This window comes from Argopecten irradians, chromosome 3, assembly GCF_041381155.1.
Source record: "Argopecten irradians isolate NY chromosome 3, Ai_NY, whole genome shotgun sequence".
Lineage (NCBI taxonomy): Eukaryota > Metazoa > Mollusca > Bivalvia > Pectinida > Pectinidae > Argopecten > Argopecten irradians.
The window spans coordinates 36,947,899-36,959,430 of record NC_091136.1 but is presented as its reverse complement, the minus strand read 5'-3'; the positions used below and the strand labels follow the sequence as shown (position 1 = coordinate 36,959,430).

General features: G+C 34.3%; 3 protein-coding genes across 3 annotated transcripts; all 3 read right to left on the bottom strand.

Moving 5' to 3' along the window:
• Positions 1–603: 603 nt before the first annotated feature.
• On the bottom strand, positions 604–1,973 carry LOC138320036 (apolipophorin-like). The gene is made up of 3 exons (XM_069263127.1): positions 1,778–1,973; positions 1,306–1,505; positions 604–1,005 (listed from the first exon to the last, which is right to left on the bottom strand). Exons 1-3 carry the CDS (start codon positions 1,923–1,925, stop codon positions 715–717), a joined length of 639 nt encoding a protein of 212 aa, XP_069119228.1. The 5' UTR covers positions 1,926–1,973; the 3' UTR covers positions 604–714.
• An 8-nt stretch (positions 1,974–1,981) lies between these two features.
• On the bottom strand, positions 1,982–4,515 carry LOC138319656 (vitellogenin-like). The gene is made up of 6 exons (XM_069262803.1): positions 4,461–4,515; positions 3,645–3,731; positions 2,970–3,225; positions 2,550–2,715; positions 2,240–2,410; positions 1,982–2,137 (listed from the first exon to the last, which is right to left on the bottom strand). Exons 1-6 carry the CDS (start codon positions 4,513–4,515, stop codon positions 1,982–1,984), a joined length of 891 nt encoding a protein of 296 aa, XP_069118904.1.
• Positions 4,516–4,582: 67 nt separating this feature from the next.
• On the bottom strand, positions 4,583–6,255 carry LOC138319655 (vitellogenin-like). Its single transcript, XM_069262802.1, has 4 exons — positions 6,049–6,255; positions 5,260–5,304; positions 4,927–5,087; positions 4,583–4,654 (listed from the first exon to the last, which is right to left on the bottom strand). Exons 1-4 carry the CDS (start codon positions 6,098–6,100, stop codon positions 4,583–4,585), a joined length of 330 nt encoding a protein of 109 aa, XP_069118903.1. The 5' UTR covers positions 6,101–6,255.
• Positions 6,256–11,532: the final 5,277 nt, after the last annotated feature.

Here is an 11,532-nt window from a genome sequence, read left to right as displayed (position 1 = left end):
TTTAAGTACTTGTGTTCTAAGGGTGATCACTTGACGTTTAGATTAACACAGGGACCGTTACTTTATCTAGTGTTTTAACTTCATCTTAGGTCGATACAGATAACGAAGCGACGCTTTAAATTTGTGATAGGGTTAATTAATGTCACATCAATAAAACAATATTTACATTCATTATGACGTTTCTAATGTTGACACGATAACGTCAACTGATCACCGTCAAAATGGCTGTTCCATCTTGTGGATTAAATCGTCGTTGATAAACGGTTTTCAGTTTTCATCGGCTAACTTAAACAATGTTAATGCATAGACCCCCAAAATGAGCTAATCATGGTAATATCAGTATCAAAATTCTTTTTATGGAATCCATGGTGTATAGATGCCAGAGTTGTTTGCAGACAGTCATCTCACAATGCGCTAGCGCGCAATATAAATAGTGTATACCAAGTCCCCCCTAAATGTATGTAGGCTATATATTCCATTGCAGAATATTTTAACGCATTAAGAGAAACAGAAAAACCGTCAACATGATAAAAATATACCTATATTATTGCCTAATTTCTTATCAAAGTTATTTGTAGAATCAATGACCACATAATTTCTGCGTGCTAAAATCGATTTATTAACATTATACATTAGAAAAAACAAAGAAATCATAACAAAAACATTGATTAACTACATTTTTGGGTTCGACGTATTTGTAAATGTCCGGTAGTCTTAACGACATCTGTCATTGACTTCCCATGAGTCGGCAAAGGAAGTGACGTCATTGGTGAGTTGTCGTGATGGCATCATCAAATCATCGCGACGTTCGTTGTTGTAGGTTCCAAGTAAACCTCCAGTCTTGCCGAAGTACCAGCCGCTCAGTCCGATATCGTACATGTCAGTTGGTTGGTTATGACGGACGGTGAAGCCACGGCCAGTAACTGTGACGTCATCACCTTCATTGATGACAGATATATCTTCTGTGTGGTATGGCATTTCCGTGATGGCTCCATCAACTCTTAACTGTAAATGAATAACAAAACATTTGGATATTTAGATAATGCTAAGCAATTTCTTAAACTTTTTTTAGAATTGTTAAGTCATCTTAAAATGGTTGAAATCGAATTAATTACTAAAACTAATTGATTTTTGTATTAAACTCCTTCAAAAATTGAGCGGTTTATTTGTTGTTAGAGTTTAAACATCAAAAAGTAATTATATAGTCGGATCAAATGACGTCGATTGCGATAATTGAGGAACAAAATGAACAGACGTTGTTTATCTTTAGGGTATAATATTAGCTATACATGATTAGTATTTTACCTTATTCTTTGGGAGGAGTTGTACAGCGTGTTGAGTGGTAGTGATGATAACCCTTCGCTTCTGTTTGCCCATATAGTCGAGGATGATCGAGAAATTTCCATCCATGTAATCACCGGCTAGTACGTAGCTACATCGGCCATTAAACTGATAGGTTTTCCCGTCAAACGTGGTGAATCTGTTGCCCTCAACAGTTCCGTAAACTGACAAGAATAATAACTCACCAACTAAATTTCAATTCAGCAGTAAGACAAATGAGGTCAGTTACCGTATTTTGAGGATTACCCACGAGTTAGGGTATTAATAATACAAAAAAATATTTCACAGCTATTTTTCTATTATTAATAAATCGTTATATATAACGCAATGTACGCTTTATTCTCCATTTGATCACACAATATTGTAATACCTAATGTGTACTGTTCATTAACAATTTTGGTACATAGTATGGAGCATGTCTCCATGTCCCACTTACCATCGAAAGGAGGCATCCATGTGCTGACATCAGAGGAAGGTAGGTTATCAACGATCTTTCCCCACTTACTGGTGTCCGGAATGAATGATCGGATTTTATTGTAGTGGTGGACCATGTCAATGCCAGGTAAATATTTTAGCGATTTCATAGGAACAATCAGGTAGGTGTCTGTCTGTACTTCACCGTTCGCGATGTCAAACACGGTTATCTTTGTTTGTTTTCTCTAGATCGTCTGAACGCTTCTATGGCAGCAAGTCGGACGTCTGTTGGGTTTTCTGTTCTTGTCAAACAAGTGTTGATCGTTGAAACTGCACTTGTAGCATGACCAGAGTTACCAAGAGCGCGGAGACTCATAATTGTCTGAAAAGTTTAAAACACAATTATATCACAATATTATCGAATAAAATTCAAAATTCAAATTTCAAATCTTAATTCCATAATCTGTAGTTAGAAATGCGGTACCTTTTGCAGTCTGTCTCCGTCCACGTTACATCCGTATTCAATCTTTCCTTCAATGGTTGAAATGATGCTGCGGACTTCCATATCATTATCACAGGTCCTTTTGCGGCAGAAATTGTGGACCAGAGATGTAACGGCTAGCATAGCCTTTCCGTTGTTTCTTGAAAGAAGTGGCTGAAATTTTAAATCATACAGTATGACTTAACTACACCAAAAAGTAGTGTTCACTAATCCAGTACATTATTTTTTTCTGAAACGACTTGGGTAATATGCAAAACAATGCACATCACTTTGACAGAGTTGTTGCACTCACCATAACCTCTCTCAACATATCTTTTGTCGGGTGTTGAATGAAGGATAGGGTTGTCAACCACATGTCAGCTTCCACCCCGGTGATTTCATCGTTGTTAATTAGTTCTGTGAGCATGCTCAGAGAGGAACTAGTTCCTGCCATAGGGATTGCGTCCAAGAAAAACTTTCTGTAATATCATATAAAAAACTATGGTGAAAAGAGTGATATAAACGGGACAACTCTAAATGCGTTATCTACAGTTTTTGAAAGTAATCTTTCTCTTTTTGGTAATCAGTTTTTGGGTATATTTCATAGAATGTAAAGTAGCAATCTTTAACTCAGATCATTCAATGCAGTAATTTAAGCTAGTTTATACACTTTTTGTATTAATTATATAAAACGTCGGCCAAGACATGCGATGTGAATACCATGTGTTCTTACCGTACTCTCTTTATGTTGTTAGGGCATAAACTTCCGGTTCGAAGTTTTTGATAGACTCTTCGAAGAGCCTGTGAGTCGACAGTTTTCATCAAGTACACCAAGTCGGAGAAAAACTGTGGGGTTTCTGGACGAATATCCTGTTGTGTATTCCTACAAATATCCATAAGTTTCTCTTCTAGCTCGGCTTGTGACCGGATGGACTTGTCAGGGCCATACGCATGTTCGAATGTCATTCCTCGTCGATCACTGATTGCGCCTGTAATATATTTTTAGATAAAATACTTTCGTTTTGGTTTTTTCTTTTTCTTTGAAGTTGTTTGTAAATAGCATAAACCTTGAATTAACTTATATGAAAGCTATAGTCGTATTTGTAACTGTACACATATATTTCTATGACAACAAAAGTGAAATCTCTCAACTAGACCACGGCAAATATCTTTATTATTTTACAGTATTTTTCCTGTATCTGAAGAGGTGCTAGAAGTAAGTATTGGGTGTAAATATATATATACTTTATAATATAACCCATTACTTCCTTTATTGATCTTGCCCCTACCTGGTGTAGACGACGGGATTGATTCACGAACAAAATTCAGGTCTGTTTGCTCTCCTTTAACAGCAACCACTTCCTCTTCCCTCTCGTGAAAAAAAGCTGGAAGGTATGGGATTCCATACAGCTGGCAGACGTAGCAATCCTCTTGATGAAATCGTCTTGTTGGCAGTTATGTTCACTGTTAGGAGGAGAGGATGTCCTGGTTTTCCCTGTAAATATTTGTGTATTATAATAGTTTATGGAGTTTAAAGATAATCATCTGTATATGAATTAATTCCTTGAACCCTAATTGGACAGCGTGCCAACAGAATGCCCTATTATTAGATAGAAACTTACATTGTATCGATTACAAGGGTGTAAGATATGTGACAAAGGAGAAAGGATTAATTTGATACCGAATCAAAAGTCATTTTCTTGTTTGAATATGCATTGTTTTGAAAATCCATACACATATCTAAATATAAATTCTTTTCGACAAAATATGCGATTGTGTCGACTACTTACTGACGGGCACGAGCCTGTTATGGGGAAGTGCCACTTGAACAATGAAATACCGAAGGTCCGTTACTAGCGTTCTAGTAGCAACCTAGCAAGGATTCTTAGGTCTGTCCTAACTACCGATAACGCGGCCATCATGTCCGTTTTCTGATGAAATACACTCGACCTCCTTAGCAATTTTCGCCAATGACCATCGTGACAGCCAAACATCGATCAAGAAAAGAGTTGTTATCAAATGTAATGTCAAAAAGAATAAATAAAAAAGTGGATTTTACTGAATGTTAAGTTGAAACCTGTAGCTATTACAGTAAATTCACTTTGAGAAAGGAAAATCATCTTTAATCATATTCTCGTTTAAATTAAACATCAACGCGTCCCTAAGTTTTTCTGACCGCCGTCTCAAATCATCCCATGCTGTTCTGGAAGACGGATAAAGATACCTCGTTTGATGTTGAGTGCCCATGAAACTTCATCTGAAGAAGGGACATAACTCATCTTACAGTACCGTCTTGGAAGGAGAGAAATCGCAGATCGTGTCTCTCTAAGACACTTACGCAACTCTTCACTTCCAGCTGATAATATCTTTGTTCTCGTAGTTCGTGGGATCTGTTTCATGAAGTCGGACATCTTCAACCTTGGAGTGAATGAAAATTATTTATTTCAAATTTCAAAATCATTGAACTCGCATGAATTTGATTAAATGTTTTCTCTGTATTATCAAGTAATCAGCGAAATGAAATTACTTGTGGCAGACATGTAGTCAATGAATATAAATAATTCTGAATATTTCTGAATAGTCAGACAATAAACAACTTGGTGAATGTTTTAAAACACATTAAAAACAGATATTGATTGAATCAACAAAGATATGTAAACTTTTTAATAAAGCAAAAATAGAATAATTACCCTCAGGATAAAATCACATTTGGAAAGAGCTTCCACGTGAACTTTGGCCGTCAGTTCCATATTAGATAAACCTTCGGACGCCCCTTTAACACTTGTTGATGTCTTAACATTATAGTCAAACTCGTATGATTTTCCAGGTCTGTATCCGAATTTGTTTGTGCCTTTAGATAAAAGAAATGGATAAGTTATTTTGCCATTCGCCTTTTCCCTTGTTCATTAGACATTAACAACATTAAGTCAATCACAAAGGTTTGGTGTTCTCAGCTTTTATATCAGGAAGCAACAAAGATAAAAATGGTACAGCCATTAATCAACGAGTGTTATGATACTTACTTGGACATGACTGTGAACAACTGTCTCTCACTGAGTCTATAGGGCCTGGAACAAATGACAAAATATTCCGTAAATTGACGAAAAGTGAAATTACAAGGCTGACAACAAATAAATGCATTTATTGATATATATGTACATAAACATCTACTCGTACGTATTACATATCCGAAAAAAATGTTGAAAGACAAAAAAAAATCATTAAAGATCCGAAATCATTCTCATTTGAAGACATTTTTTAACTTGTGTCACAAATACGGGTTAGGTTTAGGTTTTAGGTTTATTACTTGAACGTCTTATTAACAGTCACAAATACCTGTATCAAGAATATATAATTGAAAAAGTGCAACAATACAAGTTTATCAAGATATAAATACCAAAACATAGCATAATTCATAAACAACCTTAAAATAATAATTGAAAATCAAAATAAGGAAACTCAAAAAATACAAATTACGAAGTGGTTAAGTAATAGCCGCAGAAGAAAGACAACAGCAAAAGTTAAAAATATGTATAAACGAACGGTAGAAGTAGAGTAAAAAGAATTACATAGATGGGTGGAAGAGAACGACAAACGAAATCGAGAATACATAAAGGAATAGAAACACGAGTAGCCAAACAAATAAAAAAGTAACTAACTGCAACTGTTAAATAGTATGATAAAAAATCTTGCTTGTCATCTAAATCATATGGATTAAGATAATGAACTTCTACAAATTGAATTTTAATTTGTATTCAAAAATTAGAATAACATCATCAACCATATGAACATAAATGTAAATAAATACTCACCCGCCTGAGTCGAAGCCACAAGGGCTACAACCAATAGTAGCTTGAGCTCCATTACTTGGAGCAGGGGGCTCTTCTATACTTCAATACCGTTCTCTACTAATGACGGGGTGGCTCAGTGTCGGCCTTTATATCCATTTTTCATATCAGTGAGTACAAAATCCACTAGGCAGTGTCAGGCAAGAATGCTGACACATGTATGAATACGTAGGATCCTATATTTACGATCACCTTTGTTCAGTGATAAAGTTATCTTTTTTAGATAATATCAGATTTAATTGCGTGCTAGTAGTAAATATGTATATGTGTACTTTTGTTGTGCAATTTGTACTCTAGTTACGTGGTCAACATCTGAACTTTTACCCGAATGATCACGAACCCCGTAGATTATTATAAAATTACTCTTTGTGTGTTTACTGTTTTGTCATTCCGGTAGGTTCCATTGCTCTCAGCTTTTGTAATAAAATTTAATTCTAATTTCCGATGGCTTTATATGCCTTTTTATTCTTGTTGTTGTACGTTATCATTCATTTTCATACTGTCAATCAAATTAACTTTTCTTTACATTGATTGTATTGGTAACCCAAATAATGTACAGGTATAGATACATATAATGTATAAAATGGTTGATATGTTTTATTGTCTTTATATGAATATAATTCAGTAATAACTTTACCTTCATTTTTTGTCATATTCTGAATGAGCTGACATGTATATCGCTGATAATCAAACTAGAAAATTAAAATTTTATTTAAAAAAATCTCATTATAAATCAAAAGGAACGAGAATTTACAGGTACAATTTTCACCGATATTTTTTACATCAAATGTACTTTTTTACAAGTACTTTTCATCTGTTGTAAGATGTCTTCTTATTTTAATGCATTTGAATGCTTAAATCCAATTAGCTGGTTATTATAGTTGAATTTAATTGAATGTGACGAAAAGCCCAAATAGCGGAAAACAGCTTTGGAAGTGTTAAAAGGGAGGTAACTCACTTTAAGTCCCAAAATGTTCTATAAACTAAACATCAGTATTTCTTATGACTTTATCGTTCCTGGATGATCAATAAGTTACCTTTGGAGGAGTGTTAATTTGGGCCTAATGGCGGCCATGACCTATAAACATATTTTTGTTTACAGATGTTTGGGACATCATGATATGACATGATTACCCCATCCGTTTGATCAATCTGATTAAAATACAGATCCTTAATATCACTACGTTTAATATGAGGATCTGAGAACATCCCATTAGGGGTCACGTCATGATGACCTTTGGAAATGGCCAATCAAATTGGCACTGCCAGAATCTTGACTTGGGACGAACAAGTTTGAAAAAACTGTCCGAATAATTTTCGTGTTCGTAGTCATCTCGCCCAAAGTGCACAACAATTCTAAATGTATATGCTTACTGGGACGAAATGGCGTTAACAATTCACGTAGAAATGTGTAGAAAATGTATTTGATCTGGAATACACGTGGTAAAAGGTCATCCGAACGTGACCCCATATCGGGTATTGTCATATCCTATATTGAACGGAGTGGTTATAAGGATCTGTATTTTAATCAGATTGCCGTTTGATAATATTCTTTTCCTGAATTTATAATATTCAAATATACATATGTGTTGCTCAATGCAAACTGATTGTATATAACATTTTTTTCTGATTTCTAATGGCACCAGAGGAAATTATTCTTACATAATTGACATTTTACCAAATTAGGTAAGTGTGACCTATTTTTTGACAAAAGTCATATTTTCCAATTTACCTTTTTCCATCATATCAATGGCTAATAAAATGGATAAATGGACAAAACAGAAAACCTACTATTTAACCTTAACCCCCAATAACTCTAAGGGACTCTCCCTGATCATCATCATATGTCATATCAATATGGCCTAACCCGCGGGTATCTGTAAACAAAAAATAATGTTTATCGGTATTGGCTGCCAGAGGGCCCATATTGACACTCCTCCATTTACTGACAGAACTGGCATGTTCTGGTTAATTCAATGTTTTACAATGTTCGTCGTCTTAAATATACAGGTTCTACCTCATAAAAGTTACTACATACTTCATTCTGACGACTTTACACGCGCAGCATTTGTATACAAAATCACAAATTACGCAGTATCAATAAGTAGAGAACACGCCTCAGACTACTCTGAAACGAGCGTGTGTACTCGCTCCGTTCTTACCTGTGTATATTGCAATGTATGATTCCTTGCAAAAATGTTTGCAGGGACATGTCCAAGTTTGACTTTTCATGGTTAACTCACTTTTTTATATATCAATCCAAGATAAATCTTTGTAAAGAATTAAAAAAATAAGTAAGGTTTTAAGCAGTTTTGATATAGCCTCATTTACAAAACCAAGAAAAGAAGATAACTATTCATTGGCGTTGTCTGTCAACATCGATCATGTTAGTTGACAAAATAACTTGGGTCAAGGGATATACATAGCGGTCCTCATGTGTGATTCAACAACACAAATCAGCGGATTCTCCCGGAATCCTCCGTCTTTAATTAAGTAATAATGTTTTAAGGTTATCAAATCAATCATTTTGATGTGTATTTTTATGATTGAAATATTACAAAAACCTAATGGGACTTCAAACTAAGCACCTTATAAGATAGATAATTGGATATAACATTAAAGATTATGATAGAATTGTGTATATGGTTATAGACTGTTAACTCTTTAATGCAATAATTGAAGACTACGTGTTTAATATAGTAATAACCTGTTTTAAAGGATGATCTACAGTTACAAATTATATATTTCTGTCTGTATTGGAAAACAGCTTTAAGGATGGATCAAAGTGAAAATGAAAGTGAATTTAGTATGAAACCGGTGGCCTACTTATAATATATTATTGACGAACGTACTAAATAATTCTGTTTTTCTACATTATATTGCCCTTATGTATATATGCTATGAATGGGCGGGGCCGCGGTTGTTGAGTGGTTAAAATGTCCTGACATATAAGCATTCACCTATGAGTTCAAATTTCATGGTGGGCAATCACCAGGTGGTTTTTCTCCGGGTACTCCTCCAATTGATTATTTTACCATTTATCCGTTGTTCTCTGAAATTAAAGTTCTCTGTCAATTTACATGTCTGATGGTGGTTCCTACTTATATGACGGAGAAATAATAACAATCGGCAATTACCATGTTGCCCAGTTATAGCTATTCTAATATACATACTGCCCAATTATTTTATTCCCTATTGTATTTCTATACTTTTTCCTCTATCAGCAGCATTACTTGACATATTATGAACATGTAAATCCTGTAATGTGATTTGATGAGAACCATATCATGTACCCATGCGTAAGTGTTATATATCACGCCCTAAATAACGACGGTTATTTTTTCATGGACATGGACATGGAGATCAATCATGTATCTATGGTTAACCTATAAATGCTGACCTGTACTGAGGCGTACAGTGATCTGGCTAGTCATGTCCAGGAAATAAAATATTGAAGTATATTCACACTCCTTAAAGCATGCATAATTATACGATACCATCAGGCATGCATTTGTCCTTCATTTTAGCATTCAACTGTAATCAGTTGACAATATAGGATATGGATGTCAACTGGTTTGCGGCGATTCCAACATGAAGCGTTAGCGTGCTATAATAAATTTGTCACTGTTCAAATGGCATTCATGCTCCCATAATTGTCAAGTGAATGCAGTGTAAGGCTTACATTTATATTTGATAACAATTTTATGATAAAATCCCCTGATTACACAGCCAAATGTTTAAATTTTCACTGCAACCCACTATGTAAAATAACCAAACGCAGATGGTGTCAACCAGTACATGAACTGTCATCTGCTTATTTTGACGTCATTATTAATATGACGTCACAATTGTCGTACAAGTGATCACTAAAAAATGGCTGTTCAAATGGCTGTTCCATCCTTGACCATTATAGTTGAAAAATAAATTTTTGATAGCGCTTCAAGATGAAATTGGGTAGTATATATGGGTCAAAATGAGAGCAATCAAATATCTCATTATTATGATGGTTTCAGGAGAACTACATTTAATTACGCGTACAGTGTATATTCGTATGATATGACTTCAAATTAGTATTCTTTGATAAAAATAATTTGATATCTAACTCATTATAACAAGATACAAAATCGTTTCACACGAACGGTGTTTTTAATTTTTGCAATCTTCTAATGATATATCTGTATGCCTCTGATTGGTCATATATATTTTCCCCATATATATTCCCTGAAATGCCTTTAGTCTGACTGTAATGTAGTTCGGGAGTAAATGTTTCAATATGGATAGTAACCCCAGGATCACCAACGACGAGTTTTCCAGTTTCTATATAAATCATCTACCTGTACTCAGTAACATATAACTACCCCTCACTGATTTTGATATAAGGATGCTAGGAATTATGTTCTCAAAAAATCTACATATTAAGATATTATCCTTCGTGTACATTCATAGAGTAATTTTGTACCGTGAAGTGCTTCAAACTGTTATTTTACATGCAACACACCGAAGAATAATCGCATTTTCATACTAGCCCTGTTGTCTGACAAAATATATGGCTAATCATCAGTTATTGAAACAAAACGATTTTGTCAATATACATTCTTATTTCAATATCAGTTGGTTTGTTCTCTGTGCTATTATCGCATGATATTTATCTTAAAATAAACATTTATATTCCTGTTTTGTTCAACAACCTTCTATCTGGGGCTCAATCTTCTATATACACGGGCCTTTTCGAAGGTCTATTTTTCATTAAGATGGTTATTCCCTTTATGAAATTGCCTTCAATTAATTATAAAATGCTGTACCTTTAAATATAAGATTAAATGTTTTTGTTATATCTCCATCTCCATATCATAAAATATATTCATATTAATCCTTTTAATGAAATTTACTGAAGATGAACCCTTTATTTATCTTCACAAGCAGCAGCAACTTTTTTTTGTAAGATGGTAAAGTAAATATTCTTAAGCCAGTGTTGACGTCGGTATTGGAATATAAAGACCGAATTAAAAGTCATAATATCTATATTAAATATGGAGTTTCTTTAAAAAGTCCTTTTACGGTTATTTGATGTGTATGTTACATGTAAGAAAAACGATGTCCATGGATTCATTAACCCGATGAATCCATTGTTTAGACAGTGTGATATCGATAGAAATATTATGGACTTTAATGGTAATTGCTGTAAATTTTGAGTACTTGACTACCAGGGTAAGATCATACAACCTACCGCCAATATCAGACATTGTGTTGATATGTCTCTTAAATGTCAAAACACATGAGCTTGGCCAATTGTGACAGTCACCCTTAAACACAAAACTCCTCCAACTCCTGTCTGTCAATTTGCATCTAAGGATGGTAGTCACTTTAAAAGCCAATAACATGTCTGCAAAGTCACCTATATAGACAATTGATTATATAGTAAGATAGTTTAATGCTTAAAGAGAAACA

What these genes read in the sequence shown, in the direction of transcription:
- LOC138320036 (XM_069263127.1), bottom strand. Translation starts at nt 1,925, where the DNA reads ATGAAATCGCTAAAATATTTACCTGGCATTGACATGGTCCACCACTAC. An exon ending in ATGGATGCCTCCTTTCGATG is followed by an intron (nt 1,506 to 1,777) that starts GTAAGTGGGACA and finishes TATTCTTGTCAG; the next exon opens with TTTACGGAACTGTTGAGGGC. An exon ending in AACTCCTCCCAAAGAATAAG is followed by an intron (nt 1,006 to 1,305) that starts GTAAAATACTAA and finishes ATTCATTTACAG; the next exon opens with TTAAGAGTTGATGGAGCCAT.
- LOC138319656 (XM_069262803.1), bottom strand. Translation starts at nt 4,515, where the DNA reads ATGAGTTATGTCCCTTCTTCAGATGAAGTTTCATGGGCACTCAACATC. An exon ending in GATTGCTACGTCTGCCAGCT is followed by an intron (nt 3,226 to 3,644) that starts GTATGGAATCCC and finishes AATATATTACAG; the next exon opens with GCGCAATCAGTGATCGACGA. An exon ending in AACAACATAAAGAGAGTACG is followed by an intron (nt 2,716 to 2,969) that starts GTAAGAACACAT and finishes ATGATATTACAG; the next exon opens with AAAGTTTTTCTTGGACGCAA.
- LOC138319655 (XM_069262802.1), bottom strand. Translation starts at nt 6,100, where the DNA reads ATGGAGCTCAAGCTACTATTGGTTGTAGCCCTTGTGGCTTCGACTCAG. An exon ending in TGTGGCTTCGACTCAGGCGG is followed by an intron (nt 5,305 to 6,048) that starts GTGAGTATTTAT and finishes CATTTGTTCCAG; the next exon opens with GCCCTATAGACTCAGTGAGA. An exon ending in TTGTTCACAGTCATGTCCAA is followed by an intron (nt 5,088 to 5,259) that starts GTAAGTATCATA and finishes TTTTATCTAAAG; the next exon opens with GCACAAACAAATTCGGATAC.